Here is a 24,097-nt window from a genome sequence, read left to right as displayed (position 1 = left end):
ACCCAACACACCTCCAGGCTGTGTAAGGGCTATTTGACCAAGAAGGAGAGTGATGGAGTGCTGCATCAGATGACCTGGCCTCCACAATCACCCGACCTCAACTCAATTGAGATGGTTTGGGATGAGTTGGACCGCAGAGTGAAGGAAAAGCAGCCAACAAGTGCTCAGCATATGTGAGAACTCCTTCAAGACTGTTGGAAAAGCATTTCAGGTGAAGCTGGTTGAGAGAATGCCAAGAGTGTAAAAAGCTGTCATCAAGGCAAAGGGTGGCTACTTTGAAGAATCAAAAATATAACATATATTTTGATTTGTTTAACACTTTTTTGGTTACTACATGATTCCATATGTGTTATTTCATAGTTTTGATGTCTTCACTATTATTCTACAATGTAGAAAATAGTAGAAATAAAGAAAAACCTTTGAATAGGTGTGTCCATACTTTTGACTGGTACTGTAAATATACCATCAAATTGTTGAAAATCTGATTTCCCCCCTAGCTGATCATTGTCTGCAGCCGGCTCTGAACGTAGTGTAATGAAACAGTCAGGGAGAGTGAGCTCGTCTTTGGTGGTCGGCGAACCCTCAACCATCTAGCCCGTTAGTCCTGTGTGGCATCGACTGTGCCACAAAACCATGCTGAAGTGGTAAAGTCGATATCCATGGACACAGGGTTGCTACAGTTATTGTTATTTATGGTGGTAATCATCATTTTTTTGTACATTTGATGAGGGGGGAGGATGTCAAATGTCTTTACAGTACATGTGAAAACTATAATAAAAAATAATATATATATGACACAAGTTGGACCAGCCCACCCCCTTATTTGTCCCTAATAAGATGACTCTAAGAAATTGTAATAACTTCCACATTCCACTGGTCAGTCCGAAATGTGAATAGATGGACAATGCCAGGCCAGTTGTCACTTAGGCCTAAATGGTTAAAAGAACACAGAGACATTGCGGAGGAGCTATCCGTGGTCCTTATCCTGATACACCACTGCTGCTTCTTCAAGTGCTGAAGTTGTTTTCTGAGCATTGCCCACGGCCTCAGGTTATATAATTCAGCTGTGGTTATCCCATTTGGCATTACATCATTCATATTGCATTAGCTAAAAAGCCACTCTAGCAAGGCTACACTCAGACCTGCTAGATTTTTTATCTCCAATTAAAAAGGAATTAAAGTAGTGCATCTTTGGACTCAAGAGAAGAGGAATAATTGACGTACTCTCTCTTTCATCTAAGTGAATTATTGACTGTGTTTTTTCATTCGCTGCAAAAATGCACTCACAACGGAATTCATCTGATCTCTGGAGAAGCTGCAGATGAGTATGTTGGTAAAATCATGAGCACCAACAAAGGAGGGAAGAGGATGAAGGGAAGAGGGATAAAGAAAAGATAAATATATAATTTTGCGATAGCATTCCAACCATATATCCCAAAGCACCATATTTCAGACCGCAGATTTCAGCTTGCACAAACCATGTGATAAGTGTTAGCCAATTTAAAACGGACCACCTCATTGACACAATTCTGCAATAAAGGGCTCTGGAATCTGATGTCCAGGCCCAATGACAAAAACGAATTCACAAACGGTTCACTTTTTTTTTTTTTACTTTAAATTATTAAATCAATTAACGGTGAACTTGACAATGGGTCAATTACTTTAACCATCAATTCATTTTTTTTTGACACATTTATAAACAGTTATGGTTAAAATTGTGAGATAGTCATTCGTGCTAAGCCTATCAAGCTTGGTTGAATAATGGTTTATAAATGCACTTAAAATGTTCTTAAAGCAAACACTTATTTCATCATGCAAACTTGCAAGGGTTTAACTGTTGAGGAAAATTCTCACTTTTGAATGGGATGCATTGGTGCAATTATTTCTTTATCCCAGGAATTAAGGCATCGTGTCAACATCTACCAATCTGCGCAACATGCTCGAAATAACGACGACCTTGAACGGCTCAAATTTGTTGACCCTGATGTCATGTGGCCGTGCACAAAGAACGGGTCGAGAAAAAGGTCAGTGTGCAAAATCCAGAATGAGAGAATGCAGAGAAAGAAACAAAGGTTACGTACAGTATGTAACAACGGTTATGTGAGCTATATGATCACTCCAATATATTGGTTTCACTCCGCGGCAGAGGGATACATCCGAGGTGAGGATTTACAGATTTACTCCCGTGTACACCTGTGTCACGGCTGGGGTCCGCCCCTATATATAGACCCCATGGCTGCGACACGCGTTCTCTACATCATTTTTGAGGCGCCTCTAGCACCGTAGAGGATTGGAGTGATCCATATAGCTCACATAACGGTGGTTACATACATAACCTTCATTATGTTTCACTATATTGGATCACTCCAATATATTGGTATACCCGTACCAGATTTAGTCGGTGCTAGAGGGACCTGGCCAGCCAGCGGCGAAGTCCCAGCGCGAGACCGAGACGCAGGAGCCGTCAATATGGAAGGGGGGTCCCGGCACAGTCCCCAGAAGAGGAGGCGATGCCCAGGACTGCTGAACCAACCACAGATGGAGGTGCCACATTTACCCGATAGTACCTGGCGAAGGTGCAAGAGGAAGCCCAACTGGCCGCAGCACAGATATCAGCGAGGGGCACTCCTCTCAGTAGAGCCCAGGACGCAGCCACACCTCGTGTTGAATGTGCCACCACAGATCCCAGCACTGGCCTGCCAGCCAGGCGGTATGCTGTCGTAATTGTCTCCGCGAGCCAGTGAGAGAGCCTCTGCTTTGATAGCCCAGCCCCCAGGACTCTCTCACCATAGCAGACAAAGAGCTTGTCTGTTGTTCTCACTGACGTGTCCGCTCCACATAGGCAGGCAGTGCCCTCATAGGGCACAGCATGCCGGAGGGAGGCCCAGACTCGTAAGCAGACAGGATAAAAGGGATGTTCACATGCTTGTCTGACAGAACCTTTGGGAGGAATGAAGGGTTGGGGCGGAGAGATATAAACCTCCCCCTGGGGTCCATCCGGTCGCACTCAAAACTTACTGAAAAAGCATGGAGGTCACCCACCCTCTTCATGGAAGCAATCGCTACTAAGAAAGCCACCTTCATAGAGAGGTGTTTCAGGGAGGCAGACTCCAACGGTTCGAAAGGCGGCTTTGCCAAAGCTGCAAAGACCACATCCAGATCCCAGCTCGCCATTGAGCGGGTCCTAGCTGGACGCAGGCGACGAACCCCCTTCATAAACCTGGAGACCAAGGGATGGCGCCCCACTGGCCTGTCCATCCACCCTACATGGCAGGCAGATACAGCAGCCAAATACCCTCTCAGTGTAGAGGCTGCTAAGCCCTCATCCAAGTGAGACTGCAGGTATTGGAGGACATACTGCACCCCGCATGACTCGGGCACATCCTCAATACCAGTGCACCAAGAGCAGGACAACCGCCAGCGCAACTGGTATGCCGCGATTGTAGCCGGTCACCTTGCGCTCTGCATGGTGTTCCTTACGCCCTCCTGTAGTCCTAACATGGACCATTGATGCCGTTCAGCAGCCAAGCCCACAGACTGAGGTGGTGCGGTCTCGGATGCCACAGTGTTCCCCCGGCCTGAAACAGCAGGTCGGGTCTCAGGGGCAGTTGCCAAGGTGTCCCAGACAACAGGGACAGGAGAAGGCTGAACCAGGGTCGTCTGGGCCAGTATGGGGCCACCAGCAGCAGAAGATGCTCTGCCATCCTGGTCCTGTCCAGCACAGCTTGGATCAGGGGAAAAGGGGGGGGATGCGTAAGCTCCAGCCCTGGCCAATCGTGAGCCAGAGCATCCAAGCCCAGAGGCCCTGGTGGCTCCGACATGGAGAACCACATGGGGCAGTGTGCATTGCCCAGGGAGGCAAACAGGTCCATCTGCGCCCTCCCGAACTTGGCCCACAGGTGCTGCACCACCTAGGGATGTAGGCTCCAGTCCCAAGATGGTGGGCCCTCCCTCGAGAGCATATCCGCTGCCACATTCAAGATGTCAGGTATGTGCGCTGCGCGTAGTGACGCTAGACGTCCCTGAGCCCAGAGTGACACCAATATATTGGAGTGATCCAATATAGTGAAACATAACAAAATGTTGTAGACAAGACAAAAACGTCAACACAACACACATTTTCCATGCAATTATTATTATTATTTTTTGTATACATGATTTCTGCTGGATGATTTAGCATAGGTTATTTAGTCAGTTAGCTAGTTAACTGTAGCTAGCTAACGTTAGCTTGTCTTGCGGTTTTGTTAGGCATACTAACTAGTTAATTACCATCTGCAGAATAGACTTTCCATGCAATCTGTAGATTTTTGGGGAATTAGCTAGCATGCTAGCAAGCTAGTTTTTGACCTTGATTAGCTAGCTAACTAAAGCTGGCAAATAGCGATGCAATGGTTGCTACATGCTAGTTAACTAGCTAGCTAACATTAGGTGAACTCAATGGTCTTATCTTTCCAGAACCTTGTTCTCAGGGTATCCGTATCCCAAGGATATTACGTAAGACACACCCAGCATGCTAGCCACTTGTGTCAACATGCTGTGAGTAACGTTAGTTCCTTTTCAATGTAGCTAAACACTGGTAAACGTATCAGTGTTAGCAAGCACTATTAATGCTAGCTGGATAACACGACAACTAACTAGGTAGAAGGCCAAGACATGATGATGATAACTAGTATAGGGTAAATGTAAATTGTCATAGGTACATTATTTTTCTTTACCCCAGATTCCAACAAGGTCTCAGACTCCAGGATGGGAAATTGCTTACAACAAAGAAACCGATGAAGACAGAAACAGAGGTGTCGATTTCCATTTTTACTTGTAATGTTAAAAAGGAAGAAAAAGACAATCCCATTTTTCTAAATTAGCTATCTACACTACTACTCACCACCACTAGAATAGTTATTTTTATGTTATTGAGTAGGCCTATATATTTGTTTAATCTAATTAATCAAATTATTATTCTAACAATACAAATCCTTTTTACATGTTGCTTTTTAAAGTTGACGAAAGGAGAAGCTCTTTTGTTTGTAGGTATTTTCACTAGGTAATGAGTAGTAGTTATATAGAAATTGCTCATATGTAACTTTAAAGTTACACTTAAACTTACACTCCGAGACAGGATTGTGTCGAGGCACAGATCTGGGGAAGGGTACCAAAAAATGTCTGCAGAATTGAAGGTCCCCAAGAACACAGTGGTCTCCATCATTCTTAAATGGAAGAGGTTTGGAACCACTAAGATTCTACCCAGAGCTGGCTGCCCGGGCTAAACTGAGCAATCAGGGGAGAAGGGCCTTGATCAGGGAGTTGACCAAGAACCCAATGGTCACTCTAACAGAGGTCCAGAGTTCCTCTGTGGAGATGGGAGAACCTTCCAGAAGGACAACCATCTCTGCAGCACTCCACCACTCCTCAGTAAAGGGTACATGACAGGACTGTTAGACAATGGAGAAACAAGATTTTCTGGTCTGACGAAATCAAGATTGAACTCTTTGGCCTCTTTGGCCAAGCATCACGTCTGGAGGAAACCTGGCACCATCCCTACGGTGAATCATGGTGGTGGCAGCATCATGCTGTGGGTATGTTTTTCAGAGGCAGGGACTGGGAGACTAGTCAGGATCGAGGGAAAGATGAACGGAGCAAAGTACAGAGAGATCCTTGATGAAAACCTGTTCCAGAGCGCTCAGGAACTCAGACTGGGGCAAAGGTTCACCTTCCAACAGGACAACGACCCTAAGCACACAGCCAAGACAGCGCAGGAGTGTTTTTGGGACAAGTCTCTGAATGTCCTTGAGTGGCCCAGCCAGAGCCCGGACATGAACCCGATCAAACATCTCTGAAGAGACCTAAAAATAGCTGTGCAGCGACGCTCCCCATCCAACCTGACAGAGCTTGAGAGGATCTGCAGAGAAGAATTGGAGAAACTCCCCAAATACAGGTGTGCCAAGCTTGTAGCGTCATACCCAAGAAGACGCAAGGCTGTAATTGCTGCCAAAGGCCCTTCAACAAAGTACTGAGTAACGGGTCTGAATACTTATGCAAATGTGATATTTCAGTTATCTAATATATCTAAAATTATTACAATGAACTACAGTGCTTGTTACAGTATAATTACAGTGTAATAAGGACCCCTTAAAATGAAGTGTTACCCAAAATACTTACATTTATTCAGAACACAACATGTAGTTATGATGGCACAAAGTACATTGATCTTAGAGTTTCCCTCTCTCAAATCAAATTGTATTTGTCACATGCGCCGAATACAACAGGTGTAGACCTTACAGTGAAATGCTTACTTACAAGCCCTTAACCAACAATGCAGTTAAGAAAATACCTAAAAAATATAAAAAATATAAAAGTAACGAATAATTAAAGAGCATCAGTAAAATAACAATAGCGAGGCTATATACAGGGGGTACCGGTACAGAGTCAATGTGCGGGGGCACCGGTTAGTCTAGGTAATTTAGGTAATATGTACATGTAGGTAAAGTTATTAAAGTGACTATGCATAGATAATAACAGAGAGTAGCAGGAGCGTAGAAGACGGGGGTGGCAATGCAAATAGTCTGGGTAGCCATTTGATTAGAAGTTCAGGAGTCTTATGGCTTGGGGGTAGAAGCTGTTTAGAAGCGTCTTGGACCTAGACTTGGCGCTCCGGTACGGCTTGCTGTGCGGTAGCAGAGAGAACAGTCTATGACTAGGGTGGCTGGAGTCTTTGACAATCTTTAGGGGCTTCCCCTGACACCGTCTGGTATAGAGGTCCTGGATGGTAGGATGCTTGGCCCCGGTGATGTACTGGGCCAAGCAGTACATCACTACCCTCTGTAGTGCCTCGCAGTCGGAGGCCTCGCAGTTGCCATACCATTGCAGTGATGCAACCGGTCAGGATGCTATCGATTGTGCGTGCTCGGTCGTGCTCGGTCCTCCTTTTCCTGTAGTCCACAATCATCTCCTTTGTCTTGATCACGCTGAGGGAGAGGTTGTTGTCCTTGACACCACACGGTCAGGTCTCTGATCTCCTCCCTATAGGCTGTCTCGTCGTTGTCGGTGATCAGGCCTACCGCTGTTGTGTCACAGTTGATAATATAGTATGTGTGTGTGCTGTGTTATATAGGCTAGGGATGGGCAACTTTGATGGGCGTGGGGGCCACAAAAAAACAGAACTCATCATGAGGGGTCACCGTAAAAGAAAAATGGACCTCACAATGGGCCTCAGGATCTCGTCACGATATTTTTGTGCATTCAAATTGCCATCGATAAAATGCAATTGTGTTCGTTGTCCGTAGCAAATGCCTGCCCATACCATAACCCACCGCCACCATGGGGAACTCTGTTCACAACATTGACGTCAGAAAACCGCTTGCCTCCATGACGCCATACACGTGGTCTGCGGATTTGAGGCCAGTTGGACGTACTACCAAATTCTCTAAAATGACATTAGAGGCGGCTTATGGTAGAAAAATGAACATAACATTTTATGGCAACAGCTCTAGTGGACATTCCTGCAGTCAGAATGCCAATTGCATGCTCCCTCAACTTGAGACATCTGTGGCATTGTGTTGTGTGACAAAACTTCACATTTTAGAGTGGCCTTTTATTGTCCCTAGCACAACAATCATGCTGTTTAATCAGCTTCTTGATATGCCACACCTATCAGGTGGATGCATTATCTTGGCAAAGGAGAAATGCTCACTCGGGATGTAAACAAATGTGTGCACAAAATTACAGAGAAATAAGCTTTTTGTGCATCTGGAAAATGTCTATGGTCTTTTATTTCTGCTCATGAAACATGGATCCAACACTTTACATGTTGCGGTTATATTTTTGTTCGGTGTACAAGTTTAGATAGCTGGCCCCTAGACTAATTGACCAATCTAAAACAAATGAGCTGACATGGACTAATTGAGTGACAGCTGATGCACAATCAAATTTCGAAATTGCACCTTATGTATTCTATTATTCTAACTCTCAACAGTAAGTTGAGAACCCGAGTTGAACATCCCTGACATAGGCCTACTGTTACAACGGTATGCACAATATCCTGTTGCCAGTAGATGTACGCTTGATCAATGACCTAGAGAGAGAGGCATAAGGATAAATGTAAAGAGGAAAGGCTTCCTGCATGCATACATACATACATACATACATACATACATACATACATACATACATACATGTAGGACCAAATAAACCTTCTTTTACAAATTCACCAGCATCCAGGCAGCCTCCTTACAAACTCATGCCTTTCTCACAAGAGATTGAAATGCATCTTGGTACAAGTGCGTAGGCGCTAATCAAGAGCCTGTTCCACCTCTAGCCGTCTTTATTCCCCACCCTAATAACGTTCCAGGAGTTATATCCATCGAGAGTGTCTTAAAATGGAGTCTCTCAACAGCAGTATCAAGGATTAAAGTCGGCCCCAGGGGACACCCGGAGAAGACTGATCAATAAAATGAGATTGCCTGTCTAGAATTTGCGGGCCAATAACCCAGGGAAAGCATTCCTAGACCTCAATCAACACACTAAACGCATTATGTTCAGAAGACAAGAGAGATATTGTCATTGTTCAGGTGTCACATCAAGATAAAAAGTCGACAACTCTTCTCCTTAGGTATCGCTAATAGGGTTCCCTTAGATCTCACACAATTGGCAACAGATTACTGATTCGGCATTAGAAGAACTTGGCTGCTGTGGCTCATATTTCTGATTTCAGAGAAAACATCTGCTGGTTTTTACTGTCACCGCCCCACGAAAGAATATTATCTGTGTAGAGAGATAACAGAGACGTGGTTATATGTATACTAATCATTATTTATTTATTTATTAATCTTATTTATTTGCATACTTTTCCCATATATTTTTTTTTTCTTTCTTATTTAGTTATTTGTTTCGCTATTCCAATTTGGTAGATCAGCAATGCTATTGATAGAGTATAATGATATTTGATGTTTCCTAGGCAGCGAGACTGTGGTGGAAAAATAGACCTAGTTGTAGCCCCGATAAGCAATTTCATCTGAAGGTTGGATTTCATCACCTTTCTCCCTCCGAGAGAGGAATAAGTGGAAACAGAGAGCACAAAAAACATTCCTGAAATAGATGAAAATTACAGGGGAAAAGAGACAAAGAGGGTGTATTAACTCCTAATAACCCCCCAGCCTTGGGCAAAACTAATATATCCATAATTCAATCAGCTATAAATAAATGATGCCTCTGTAGTTTAATACACCAACTGTCATCCCCCTCAGTGACAACATTAGATTGGACAGAATGATATGTCATGATAAAGGGAGATTCACTCAAAGTTAGATTTTAAGGGCAAATTCGGTTTTGTGGTTACTTTATTTCCAAGTCATCAACTGGCATGCAGTAGAATTTGGAGTAATGGAAAATGTTTGCTCCACCAAGTGGATGAAACCAGAACTGTAATGATAAACAAACAAACAAAACTAAATCCATTCAAAGCAATATAAAATGAACAATTATTTTTTATTATATGACATCTTTTTGTTGTTGCATTGCTAAACCAATGGCATATACAAACATTGCTTTCTCCCTTTGAAGTAATGAATCCTTAAAAAATATGAAGAAAAAAAATATTTCAGAATTGAGTCATTAAAAGTGCATACTTAAAAAAATGTTAGTAAAAAAAAAAGTGACACTCATGCGCTTGCCGAAAATAAATAATGACTTACATTTGACCTTTTACTCTATTGAAGTCCCATTCCACTTGAACATAATCATGATATGATTTGAAGCTTTTCTGTTGTTTTCTGTTGTACTGTATGTAGACCACCAAGGCTAGTGCTCCAGAGCAAAACAGCCTCCCTACTTAAAATCACCATTACCATTGTACTCAAGGATGGGAAGGGGAAGATATCAGAATTTCAACAGCTAATCGCGAGGTTGAAAAAAAAGATACGTCTTACAATAGTTGAAATCTGCAGATATTCAATTTAATATAATCTATCAAATATATCAAAACATTAGGAGCACCTGCTCTTTCAGTGATATAGACTGATCAGGTGAACGCTATGATCCCTTATTGATGTCACCTGTTAAATCCACTTAAATCAGTGTCGATGAAGGGGAGGCGACAGGTTAAAGAAGGATTTTTAAGTGTTGAGACAATTGAGACATGGATTGTGTATGTGTGCCATTCAGAGGGTGAATGGGTAAGACAAAAGATTGAAGTGCCTTTGAACGGAGTATGGTAGTAGGTGCCAGGCACAACAGTTTGAGTGTGTCAAGAACCGCAACTCTGCTAGGGTTTTCACTCTCAACAGTTTCCTGTGTGTATCAAGAATGGTCCACCCCCCAATGGACATTCCACCAACTTGACACAACTGTTGGAAGCATTGGAGTCAACATGGGCCAGCATCCCTGTGGGACACTTTCGAAACCTTGTAGAGTCCATGCCCCGACGAATTGAGGCTGTTCTGAAGGCAAAGGGAGGTGCAACTTAATATTAGGAAGGTGTTCCTAATGTTCTGTACACTCAGTGTATATGTGATATTTTAAGGGTATTCCTTGGGATGGGCGATTTTGAACAAGGCAACAGAAGGCAGTGTGGTTGCAGAGGTAATGCTGATAAAGGTCACCCCTGTATCACCCTTTACTGTATCATCTCACTTTGAAAAACATCTGGGAGATTATAGTTACAGCCAGAATTTAGACAGCAGGTTCATAAAGTATTCCACTGAAAATAATCTTGTGTATTGTCTTTGGCTATTTGAATGAATGAATTATATAAACTAGTTGGGGATTCAGTCACTAAAACCATCTGAAAAGTACCTACTTTCAAACCATGACAAAGTGACATTTCACAATCATACTAGTTGTTTCCAAATGTATTTCTTATATTTAGTTATTAGATGTTTGGTTGCAGAGGTCTATGGGGTAGCGTGTCCCTTAAATTGTTTGGAATCAAACATGAGTCAAATGAATACAATACAGAAATCATTAATTCGCAAGTGAGTTGGTTTACTTTAAGGTGAAGGAGCAATACCTACAATTCATTAAAAAAAAAAAAAAGTATTATACTCTGAAGAAAATGTGCAAATAAAGCATTGAATGATGCCTAAACATGCTCTCTGATGCAGGCATTTGGAAAAATATACAGTTAGAAATATATACACATCCAAAAGTAGCAGTATTACTTGTGTGGACATTAGCAAGTGTTGCTTGCATAGTTTAATGCATGCATAAGCAATTTCATGCAAAGATTGCTGTCATACATTTCATCATGACGATCACTTTTCTGAATCTAAGTCAGTGCATTCTACGCGGGAAATCTGCTTGGTAGCGCATAAGCCAAAATGTGCACAGGCACAAGCTGTGATGACACAGAGAAAAACAGAAAAAGGATAGAGCGGATCCAAACGCACCATATATGGTGATCTTATAAAGACGTCCCCATGTATTGTCTTTAGCAATGTCTTTGATGGCCTTGAGTGTGTCTTTTTTTCTCTCACATCGACCCTGTGTTCGTCTTAAGGAATGTTTCGAGATGTCTGGCAGTCTGAATGTGGTCCCCTGTAAGGCCTTGACCACCCGCAGTGACAGTGGTCACCAGTCGGGGGCAGAGGTGAGTGGAGTTGTTCGGGCACTCTGGGGGGCTATTATGTCACACTATGATGTCACTACTATTCCAAATCAGGAACGCCAAAGGGAGAGTGAAGAACCACAGTCCCAACCTTCCAAAATCATTGAGCGATGTCACCTTCCTTGTATATTTCTAATGGGTCCCTTTAATGCTATTGGCAGGTATACACACACCTCTAGTCCTGGATACATATAATGTCCTACATAGGCTGGCAAAATGTTGTTGCACAATCACTAATGTTAAATTGGGATTATGTTATCATACTGGGAGTTTAAGTAAAATGAAAACCAAGAGTTGTTAGACTGGGATTATTCATTATCTATATCTGGAATTAGAGTTGCTCAAACTGGGATTATCAGTACTGGACAACTAATACCAGTGAATTTGGGATTACAAATGTACCTGCATTGATAGCTCTTAATATGAGATTTGACATACATTACCACTGACCTATACTGTATCTAATTAGCTATTAACTGGGATTATGATAGGTATTGGCGTTTGTTTCATAACTCCATATATTTAGATGCTCTGCCTGGTGTGGAATGTTTTGAACTATTTGAAAGTGGACCCAGAAGTTTTAAAAGTACAAAGAAGTCAGAGATGTAAAACACTGCTCGTTAACTACATCTGTTGACTGAGTAGTATTCCATGTGTGATCTATTGTGTGATTTACAGGGTTTCTCATCCTTACACTGCTTAGCAAATGTACTTGCTCGCTACACAAGTTCCTTTTGACGTCTGCCCAAGACGAACCTTGTCAAAGTATGCTAAAGAACCAGGTAAAAATGTCATTACATGTGCAGTTCATATAATAATCCATTTGATTAAAATCATTTTTCAAAAAAAGAATTAACAACGCAATCCATACAAAGTGCTTTGTTTCAATCCATTACTATGTAATAAAGTGGACAGGGACAGATTGTCATGTATGGCAGCTTGCAATCATTTGGGGCCAATGAAAAGCCAGAGGTGCTTTTCTGAAAGTCGCTCCCAAAGAGGAGATGTAGTTCAATCTTTGAGACACCTTGGAGCTTCACTTCAACGATTATTCTGGGTCCCCAAAGATATTTCACTTGGACTTCTGGGTGGTTCGTGAAGAATTGATGGGGATCTTTCGGGATGGCGGCAACCTCTTTTCAGGAGGTTTTTTCCCGTTGGCAGAGGCTTTCTCCACTCCACCTGTCTCTGCTCCGGAGGACTTGGACTTGGCGGAGGACAGTATAGAGTGCTTGGCTGGGTTGGACGTCTTGGAGGATTCCTTGTCTTTGACCGAGGGTGTGTTCATCTGGGCCTCTGGGTTCCCCTGCTGGGCCCTCTTGGCTGCTCCATTCCCCGCCACTTCTCCAGTCTCCTCCCCAGCCCCTTCTTCTGAGTTGCCTTTAGCCTCGCCTGTCCCTGCTTTGGCCGTCGTGGTTGGCTTTCCCCCGTCCGTGGACCTGCGTGTCTCTTTCTGCCTCAGGGCACTCTTGAAGAAGTTGAGTCCCTTTTCCTCTGTCTTGCTGTTCCTACGAGGTCCCCTGGGCGGCGCTGCTGAGGCCGCTGCCGGTGCCACGCTCACACTGGACGATCGTAGGCTGGTCATGGAGGAGCTGCTGCTGGTGCTCCTCCCCCCAGCCCTGCTCTCCGCCCCTCGCCCCGCCCTACCTTCGCCCCGGCCAGTGGCACACACTTCTCCTCCCCGGGACACACCACTGGCCCTGGAGGAGGGACCACCGTGGTTCACCCCCCTCTCTAACACTGAGGTGGTCCGCGACGTCTCCCGACTGGCGCTCCTCTCGGCTGCTCTGGTTCTCGCTGATGCGGAGCTCCTCTCCACCGTTCCTCTGGGCGACGTCTTCCTCGGTGGGTGTGCCGAGGAACTCTGGGACCTGGGGGAGCCTCCCTTCCTTTGCTTTGCTGTTTCAGGGTGAAGTGTTTCTGGAGTCTGCAACGGCTCCTTTTTCGTGGGGGTGGCTGTTTTGGCTAAGGAGGTCTTGCTGTTTTTTTTGACAGCACCCTCGCTTTTTTCTTTGGGGTTGGACACTGTGGCCGCCACGCTCTTGGCTTGGGTTCGAGAAGGTGAAAATCCGTGGGTCACAGAGGAGGTGTGGGAAGGGGACGGTGAGGGGGTGGTTGGGTGCTTCTTGGGGCTCTTCTCGGACTCAACAGTCTTTGCAGAGTTTCTCCTCGCCCCAGCGCCCTCCTCTCCCCCTGCTCCTCGTTGTTTAGGCTCCTTAGCGATTGCTCCTTGACCCAGGCTGCCTGGCTCCACGACTGTAGCCACGTTACTTTTACCCCCTGCCGGGCTGGAGCTCCTCAGCTCAGCCTGGGGAATGGCCTTGGAGTGCACCTGCTCCAAGAGCCTTTTAGCACCTGCATTACCCTCCACCACCAGGGGTGTCTTACCTCCAGCCCTTACCTCGGGTTTCGCCGAGCCGCTAAAGCAGGAGGTGGAGACCTTGTCATCAACCGCCTCGCCTATCCTCTCAAGGGTGGGCGAGGAGGAGTGGGACTCCAGGGAGAAGCGCGAGGGAGAGTTGGAGCGCAGATGGAGCTTGGTGGAGAGGGACCAGGAGGGCTTTGAGCCGTTCTCGCTGAGGGCCAGAGGGCTGGCCATGTTGGAGCGCGAGGAGAAGGTCTGCCTCTGGATACTCCGCACCGCCGGGCGGGTAGAGAAGCCTTCTCAACAGAAGGGGACAGAGATGTACAACTAAAGCGTTGGTGTGGAGTGAAATAGACTGAGTGCATGTTCATCACCTCTTTTATCAGTGGGTTTCAAGCTAGTAAAGTCTGATATTATATCATTATATTACAGAATGATACAGATTGTTCAGCTTTGCAAAACCAACTGAAAGTAGGCTAATATATATACAGTATAAGGCAATTTTAGGTTAGTTCCAAGTACTATCATCGTGCAAACATATTTGATATAGCGGAAATACAACATCTTGACAAATATGCATGAGAGGCTGTTTCTCACCATCGTCTTCGCTGCGTTCCCCAGTGAACTCGGCCGACTCCGAGAGGGAGGCCAGCGAAGTGCGTCTGGAGGAGCCAGATGAGGCCTGGCTGGGAGGACGACTCCCTATCAACCTGCTGATCCAGTGTTCACACAGAGACGAGCTGGTCGAACCTGGGACGGGTAAACAAAGGACATATACTGTATGTATACAGTTGAAGTCGCAAGTTTACATACACCTTAGCCAAATACATTTAAACTTAGTTTTTCACAATTCCTGACATTTAATCTTAGTAAAAATTCCCTGTCTTAGGTCAGTTAGAATCACCACTTTATTTTAAGAATGTGAAATGTCAGAATAATAGTGGAGAGAATGATTTATTTCAGCTTTTATTTATTTCATCACATTCCCAGTGGGTCAGAAGTTTACATACACTCAATTAGTATTTGGTAGAATTGCCTTTAAATTGTTAAACTTGGGTCAAACGTTTCGGGTAGCATTCCACAAGCTTCCCACAATAAGTTGGGTGAATTTTGGCCCATTTCTCCTGACAGAGCTGGTGTAACTGAGTCAGGTTTGTAGGCCTCCTTGCTCGCACATGATTTTTCAGTTCTGCCCACAAATGTTCTATAGGATTGAGGTCAGGGCTTTGTGCTAGCCACTCTAACAGCTTGACTTTGTTGTCCTTAAGCCATTTTGCCACAACTTTGGAAGTATGCTTGGAGTCATTGTCCATTTGGAAGACCCATTTGCGACCAAGCTTTAACTTCCTGACTGATGTCTTGAGATGTTGCTTCAATATATCCACATAATTCTCCTGCCTCATGATGCCATCTGTTTTGTGAAGTGCACCGTGTCTCCTGCAGCAAAGCACTCCCACAACATGATGCTGCCACCCCCATGCTTCACGGATGGGATGGTGTTCTTCGGCTTGCAAGCCTCCCCCTTTTTCCTCCGAACATAACGATGGTCATTATGGCCAAACAGTTCTACTTTTGTTTCATCAGACCAGAGGACATTTCTCCAAAAAGTACGATCTTTGTCCCCATGTGCAGTTGCAAACCGTAGTCTGGCTTTTTATGGCGGTTTTGTAGCAGTGGCTTCTTCCTTGCTGAGCGGACTTTCAGGTTATGTCGATATAGGACTCGTTTTACTGTGGATATAGATACTTTGTACCTGTTTCCTCCAGCATCTTCACAAGGTCCTTTGCTGTTGTTCTGGGATTGATTTGCACTTTTCGCACCAAGGTATGTTCATCTCTAGGAGACAGAACGCGTCTCCTTCCTGAGCGGTATGACGTCTGTGTGGTCCCATGGTGTTTATACTTGTGTACTATTATTCGTACAGATGAACGTGGTACCTTCAGGCATTTGGAAATTGCTCCCAAGGATGAATCAGACTTGTGGAGGTTTACTTTGCTTGATGTCAAGCAAAGAGGCACTGAGTTTGAAGGTAGGCCTTGAAATACATCCACAGGTACACCTCCAATTGACTCAAATAATGTCAATTAGCCTTTCAGAAGCTTCTAAAGCCATGACATCATTTTCGGGAATTTTCCAAGCTGTTTAAAGGCACAGTCAACTTAGTGTATGTAAACTTCTGACCCACTGGAATTGTGACAAAGTCTATGTCCTTAAGTGAAATAATCTTGTGTCATGCACTTGTGTCATGCACAAAGTAGACGTCCTAACCGACTTGCCAAAACTATAGTGTGTTAACAAGAAATGTGTGGAGTGTTTGAAAAACAGGTTTTAACGACTCCAACCTAAGTGTATGTAAACTTCCGACTTCAACTGTATATACACATCATAAATGTATATATTAGACATACAGTATAAAAACATTTATATGTGCACATATGTATATGTCTATGATTTTAAATCACGTGTCTCAGTCGGGGAGGACATGACATCTACAGGGAGATTGGATGTGAGGCAAAAACTAAATAAGACCCAGGTATTCTACTACATGGCTCCAGACTACAGCCGTTTAGCCGCATTTAGCGTCCCTTTAACTTGGCTGTGGGAGTTACATTTTTTCTGTAGTTTAATACACTTATTAATAAAGCACTATAAATGAACATGATGATTACTCATTTTGCTATTGCGTGACGCCATTCATTGTTTTTGATGCGACCAAATCAAGGGTTGTTGCAAACATGTGAAAAAGTTAGTGGCACCAGTGCCACCAGGGGGAAAAGTTAGTTCAGGGCTCCAGACTATCTATGACATTGTTGCATCTTGTTGTTTGAAAAACGTTGCATCCCATAGAATTATGGAATGGTGCCCCCGCACATTGACTCTGTACCGGTACCCCCTGTATATAGCCGCATTGTTGTTATTTTACTGTTGCTCTTGAATTATTTGTTACTTTTATTTCTTATGTAATTTTTTTTATTAGGTGATTTTTTGGTAATTTATTTTTAAACGGCATTGTTGGTTAGGGCTTGTAAGTAAGCATTTCACTGTAAGGTCTACACTTGTTGTATTCGTGACAAATACAATTTGATTTGATTTGAATTATGAATTAAATCGTTTTTAAATAACAAATGCATATATTCTTACCTGCAACGGAGCTGTTAGCAGACCATGACGGGATGGTGGCCCGTCTTTGATAAAACAGTATGTAGGCGTTCTGCTTGCAGACTTCATCGTCAGATATGGCTTGGACATCGCTGTCGTCAAAGCAGTACCACATGCCATCGATGGAGTTTTTACAGTGAGCTGCAGAAGAGGACATAATACGGATGGGATAAAGAGTCAATTATCATGTTAACTGGATAATTCAGTGGATTTGAATTATTTGAGTTTCTAAAAAAAGAGCAGGGAAATGGATGCCAGTCAAAGGTTTGGACACACCTACTCATTCAAGGGCTTTTCTTTATTCTTACCATTTTCTACATTGTAGAATAAAAACTATAAAATAACACATATGGAATCATGTAGTAACCAAAAAAATGTTAAACAAATCAAGATATATTATATATTTCAGATTCTTCTAAGAAGCTGGTTGAGAGAATGCCAAGAGTGTGCAAAGCTGTCATCAATGCAAAGGGTGGCTACTTTGAATAATCTAAAATCTAAAATGTATTTTGATTTGTTTAACACTTTTTTGATTACCACATGATTCCATATGTGTTATTTCATAGTTTTGATGTCTTCAATATTATTCTACAATGTAGAAAATAGTAAAAACATAGAAAAACCCTTGAATGAGTAAGTGTGTCCAAACTTTTGACTGGTACTGTACATGGAGTAAGTGGCTTTCTCAAGGGCAGACCAGCATTGTAAACCCATTGGGATTTGAGCCAGCAACCCTGTCAATTTATAGCCCTACTGCTGCAGGAACATATTAGAGTGTGTGTCCATACGTGTGTTGTTCGCTAACCTGTGTAATGACCTCCCGCCATTGTCCCGTGGTGGTTACACACAGCGTACAGGTCATACAGGTAGTCCTCGGGGTCGCGGCCCATCCCGTAAGGTCGTCTCCATGGTGACCAGTGCGAGGGCAGACTCCAGCTGCTCTGGCTCCGCTTGACCATATGGGGCGCCATGTCCATCCCGATCAGAGGAAACTTCACCATGTTCTGCATCTTCATCCTTCGGTCTCCGTCCTAAGAAGACACCATACACACACGCACAACAGCAACAAATTTGATGATGTTAGTTGAGGGTGGAATGCTTACTATGCAGATTGGTTGAGTGTACAATGCTGACTGAGCTTGTAAAAATTAACATAATATTAGTGTTGACATACACTAGTAATACGATCGATACACATGTACTTGGAATTAAATACTGTTTTGAGTTTATTCCTGGGGTAATATAATGCTAACTGAGCTTATACACTTTGATTATGTAGTTGTATGAATGATGTTGATGTATAGTGTAGTGGTCTGTAGTGTACTGTACTTGTCTGAAGCGTTTGAGGTGCAGTATGAGGATGTCAGGCAGGGTCCAGAGGCTCAACTTGATGCTGCCCTGCTGTAGCTGCTTGCAATGTGGGCAGCGCCAGGCATCGTCTGGAGCAAGCTGAAACACACAGAGCAGAGCTCTCAAACACACAAACACAAACACACACACACACACACAGGCACGGGTACACACGGTACCTGTTCCTCTTTGGTGTAGAGCTGAAAGCACTGGGCGAGGGAGCACATCTGAGGCTGCAGATGTCCGTCTTTCTGTTGACGTACACTCTCAGCATCTGGGATGTACTCGTCCTCGGTGCGTTTGAACAGACTGCAGCCAGACACAACAAAATGCACAGTTCACACCGAGGTCGCACAACAAGCTTCAAAGGAAACCATGAACAGTTCTATTCGAAATGTGTTGACAAACAGAAACTAGGGAAACGTCTGACACCTCAGTCACAACAATTGCTTTGAATTCACATTCACATTCTCTTCAAAGAGCAAAACTATTTTTCTCACCGTATGAGTGACTGCCAGTCAATGCTAAATGTGTGCACTGGATCATGATGAGAGGTGAGTGTCTTTCCCTCTCAGCATTTTTTTTTTTGTGTGTGTCTCATTACACTTACTAGTCTTTTGTCTCTTTGTCCCATTCCACCACAATCTTGACATGTGGGGGACCTCCTGGCCCACAAGATTTGTACGCTCTGCAGACAAACGTTGGATAAATAGGAAATCAACGCAACGTTATCTCTGAGACCTATGACAGCTCGATGTGGAAAACAGGGTACGCTACATATCGAACAACAACGCAGACGGTTTAACACGTGTGAAAAACCACGGAAGGGTTCAACAAAAGGCTAAACACGCTGAAAGGTTGAACACTTGCTAAACTAACTCTTGCTACCTGTCCTCTATCAGTGAGAGACAAGCGCCCTCTGGTGGCGCTGGGTGACATTACCTCTCCACAGAGGGGTGGCACAGTGGTTGCTCCTCTTGAGGTAAGAGATACGTGATTCCAACCACCCCCACTACACGCAAACTGAAGGGCCCAACCTGAGGGACGGCAAATACCTTTAGTTACACCGTGTACATGTGTGTGTGCCTGTGTTGAATGAGTGTCTGTGTGGATAACCTGCACCTACCTGGACAAAGACCCCAGGACGCAAAAGGTGACGCATCTTCTCCAGGATCTCCTTCTGCAGAATGTCCCAGGTGACAGTCCGCTCCAGATACAGCACAAACGGATGACCGAACCTAGAATCGTCATAGACAAGGTGAAGAACAAGATTTTCCACATCCATCATAACTATATCAAATTAGTTTTCATCTCCACTGTATGAACATGTTCCTTGAGATCATATTTTCCTGGTGCTACTTTGCTTCACCACATTAAACTGGAATGTTTCATGTTGAAATCTTGAGGAGTTGCTTTGTGTACCTGCGTCCCTGCTGTCCAGCACAGGCTCTGTTACACACCAGCAGAATGATCTTGTCAGCCCCGCTGATCTTATTGGGGCTCGGAGGGGGAGTCACTGACTCTTCCATTTTTGTTGACACCTGTAGCCTGTTGTTGTCTGTCCCATACTTCAAGTTGTTCTGATTCAGATTAGCATGGGGACTTCCTGCAACACATTGCAGTATATACTGTAAATGTATTCACAGCACTATATGAACAAACTTTTGAGTTCTAAATCGAAACTACCCAAGCTGCGGTTGCGGTCACATTATCGTAAGGTTTAATGAAACAAAGATCAAAGCCTGCTACAGGTCAGTGAGATGCAAGTTTGTTGAATAAGGCTGTTAACCTGCGCCATATCTTGGATTCTGGCATAGGGAGGCATATCTGTATACCCAGTTCTTATTGGGATAAATTTCCTGGGTCCAAAAGATACTGTACACGCATATGCAGTGAGGGTGAACATAGGTAATCACATCCAGATGAAACATGATTTCCTATTAAATCCAATTGCTAAATCCATTTGTAATCTAATCTAGACTCATACCGCCCTAATACGGCCCAGAGCTAAACTGATTTACGGGGGAATCATAACATGAAGTCAAACCTCGCTGAGACCGGATCTGCTCTGGTCTAAACAACTCAGGTGTTTCAAAGGCAAATACGGAGTCGCTCTCTTGAATGATCTCAAGGTCGTCATCATCGTCACAGAAGGAGCGGTGAAAGCCATCGGAGTACATTTCGGTAAGGACAATCTGCACACACACACACACGGATCATTAACAGAGATAGGGTTAATCTCATTCAATTAAGTTCTATTTAAGATTTAAGCCTCCAGTAACATTTTGGCCTCCATCGAGGAAGGTCTCACAAAGGTTTAAACCTTTACACATGTGGGAACTGGCCTATATGGATAGGGCTAAATTGAAATGTTTCTTACAGAAGAAATATGAAAAGCATGTGCGTAACCATGGTAGCAATTGAAAGGGAACATTGTAGGTGATTATGGGACAATTATTAGACCAAAGGTGAGGACACAACAGTTCACCTGACAAGACGAAATCCAAACATTACACTGTTGATTTTATGTGCATTTTACATTTACTGTACTTTTCGCCGCATTTGCTCATTATGAAATCTGAAAATATTCTGGATATATTCAGTAACATGCTACAAATTTTGGGTAGGTGGAACATAAGAAAAAAAACTAAAAGGGTTTGAGTGAGAGGACTAACTGGTGTCTCCAGTTACTACATTGAACAAAAATATAAACGCAACATGCAACAATTTCAAAGATTTTACTGAGTTACAGTTCATATAAGGAAATCAGTCAATTGAAATAAATTCATTAGGCCCTAATCTATGGATTTCACATGACTGGGAATACAGATATGCATGCATCTGTTGGTCACAGATACCTTAAAAAAAGGTAGGGGTGTGGATCAGAAAAACAGTCTGTATCTGCTGTGACCACCATTTGCCTCATGCAGCGAGAAATCTCCTTCGCATAGTTGATCAGGCTGTTGATTGTGGCCTGTGGAATGTTGTCCCACTCCCCTTCAATGGCTGTACGAAGTTGTTGGATATTGGCAGGAACTGGAACATGCTGTTGTACACGTCGATCCAGAGCATTCTAAACATGCTCAACGGGTGACATGTCTGGTGAGTATGCAGGCCATAAAAGAACTGGGACATTTTCAGCTTCCAGGAATTATGTACAGATCCTTGCGACATGGGGCCGTGACTTTATCATGCGGAAACATGAGGTGATGGTGGCGGATGAATGGCACGACAATGAGCCTCAGGATCTCGTCACTGTATCTCTGTGCATTCAATTTGCCATCGATAAAATGCAATTATGTTCATTGTTGAAACCGGGATTCATCCATGAAGATCACACGTCTCCAGCATGCCAGTGGCCATCGAAGGTGAGCATTTGCCCACTGACGTTGATTACGACACTGAACTAACTGCATTCAGGTCAAGACCCTGGTGAGAACGACAAGCACCCAGATGAGCTTCCCTGAGACGGTTTCTGAGTTTGTGCAGAAATGATTTGGTTGTGCAAACCCCCAGTTTCATCAGTTGTCCGGGTCTCTGGTCTCAGACGATCCCGCAGGTGAAGAAGCCAGATTAGGAGGTCCTGGGCTGGCGTGGTTACACGTGCTCTGCGGTTGTGAGGCCGCTTTGACGTATTGCCAAATTCTCTAAAATGACGTTGGAGGTTGCTTATGGTAGAGAAATGAACATTACATTCTCTGGCAACAGCTCTGGTGGACATTCCTGCAGTCAGCATGCCAATTCCACACTCCCTCAAAACTTGAGATATCTGTGGCATTGTGCTGTGTGACAAAACTGCACATTTTAGAGTGGCCTTTTATTGTCCCCAGCACAAGCCGTTTGATCAGTTTCTTGATATGCCACACCTGTCAGGTGGATGGATTATCCTGGATAAGGAGAAATGCTCACTAACAGGGACGTAAACTAATTTGTGCGCAAAATTTGAGAGAAATAAGCTTTTTGTTCACACGGAACATTTCTGGGATCTTTTATTTCAGCTCAAGAAACATGGGACCAACACTTTACATGTTGCGTTTATATTTTTGTTCAGTATATAAGGTGCTGTTTTGAGCTATCCTAGCTGTGCCGTTGAGGAACTAGAGCAAGCCCACTTGTAGCCGTTTTGTTTGGAACACAACCCTGCAATCACACAATTAACGATCCATTATAAATCGCAATCTGGGTCTGGTGGGCATCATTTGAAAGCTTGTTCTATTGCGAACATGACGAGCTAGGTTTTAAACAACGACATTAAAGTGTTCGTTTTTCACGATGCAATTCGGGGAAACAGATCATCATTTTGGTGAGCTTAGAAAGGAGTCGAGTGCATTCAGGTGCGTGTGCCGCGCAACTTTTCTTCACAATAGACAAACAGACTCATTCTGTTCAGAACAACCCAAGGTATGACGCCATTTCATCTTGTAACTGTACATCAAACATAGTGATCATAAACGCTGACACTGTATATTGTGTATTTTATTCCTCGTGTTCATATTTTTAATTTTTTATAACTCTGCATTGTTGGGAAGGGCTCGTAAGCAAGCATTTCATGGTTATGTCTACACCCGTTGTATTCGGAGCATGTGACAAATAAAATTGTATTTGATCCGATTTTGACATGACTCTTATGATTTGAAAATGCGAAGTGCACATTTAGACTCACAGGTATTTGGCATGCTTGTATGACATCAAAGCGCTATTTATTATAATCCTCAAGGTCTCATCTTTCAAAAAACATAGAGTCCTTTTCATTTACAGCATTTCCCTCACTTTTCCCAGACAACAAAACATTTACAAAAGTTGCCCAATTAGCAGGAGGGATGAGGGCAACTTTTTGACGCGCGAGGTGCTCGAGTTCAGAACATCTGTCAGTCAAAACCCATGCAGCACTGTGAAGCGCAGAGCCAGAGCTCTGACGTCATGTGTAGCATGTTACTGCGTTTATCAGTGCCCAAATCTGCCATTTTTCAACTCGTATATGGGCACGAGTGTAAAGGGCTACAAAATCTCAAAAGGGGGTCAATTTCATACTGAAGAGCCAACATAGGTACGCTAGGCATGAGGTGTGTGGTTTATTCATATGAAATTCATATAAGATTCATAAGATTGATTAACACACATGAATTATTACACAGTAACTCAGGATTTATACAGAGTAGTGGACCATTTAAAATAGGATGAGCAAACAATATCACATGATCTGAGCCTCCAATCATGACTCTAGGAGACACATCAAACACAAACAGTGGATTGTTGAAGGCTGAGACAATAGATTTCTCTGTAACGAAGATGCTCACAAGGGCCTCGAGTCCCCACCATTGGCTGAACCTAAAAAACAAACACCTACTTTGATCATGAATGAGCATGACTACCACTTAAATACCTACTCAACGCCTCAAGTTTTGAATTGACTAGTGTTGACATTTTATGTTTCAGTTTGAATAGTGCTGAAGATGGCTTTTTAGTAGGGTGGGCATTTTCAATCATTGCTGACCGTTTCACTCGTCTCCTATCCGTTCATCTGTATACATGTTGACACTTTGAAGCTCGATTTGAAAGGTATTGGACTTGGTACCTGTTCAGAGGGTATTTTGGTCTCCTGGGCCACAGGATTCTCAGGTGTCGGT

The 24,097-nt window shown here is 43.6% G+C and overlaps 1 protein-coding gene across 1 annotated transcript in view; it reads right to left on the bottom strand.

Moving 5' to 3' along the window:
• Positions 1-9,461: 9,461 nt before the first annotated feature.
• Positions 9,462-24,097, bottom strand: part of LOC139570412 (ubiquitin carboxyl-terminal hydrolase 31-like) — a 26,867-nt gene continuing 12,231 nt past the window's right edge. Inside the window, exons 6-16 of the mRNA XM_071392261.1 lie at positions 20,518-20,665; positions 19,893-20,076; positions 19,597-19,708; positions 19,413-19,507; positions 19,081-19,158; positions 18,650-18,779; positions 18,450-18,569; positions 17,926-18,151; positions 17,103-17,261; positions 14,559-14,711; positions 9,462-14,257 (exon numbers count right to left, since the gene is read on the bottom strand). Coding sequence (XP_071248362.1) covers positions 12,669-14,257; positions 14,559-14,711; positions 17,103-17,261; positions 17,926-18,151; positions 18,450-18,569; positions 18,650-18,779; positions 19,081-19,158; positions 19,413-19,507; positions 19,597-19,708; positions 19,893-20,076; positions 20,518-20,665 — 2,994 coding nt within the window. The 3' untranslated portion in view covers positions 9,462-12,668. The remainder of the gene's footprint in view (positions 14,258-14,558; positions 14,712-17,102; positions 17,262-17,925; positions 18,152-18,449; positions 18,570-18,649; positions 18,780-19,080; positions 19,159-19,412; positions 19,508-19,596; positions 19,709-19,892; positions 20,077-20,517; positions 20,666-24,097) is intronic.

This window comes from Salvelinus alpinus, chromosome 3 (assembly GCF_045679555.1).
Source record: "Salvelinus alpinus chromosome 3, SLU_Salpinus.1, whole genome shotgun sequence".
NCBI lineage: Eukaryota > Metazoa > Chordata > Actinopteri > Salmoniformes > Salmonidae > Salvelinus > Salvelinus alpinus.
This window is presented reverse-complemented; position numbering and strand designations above follow the sequence as displayed.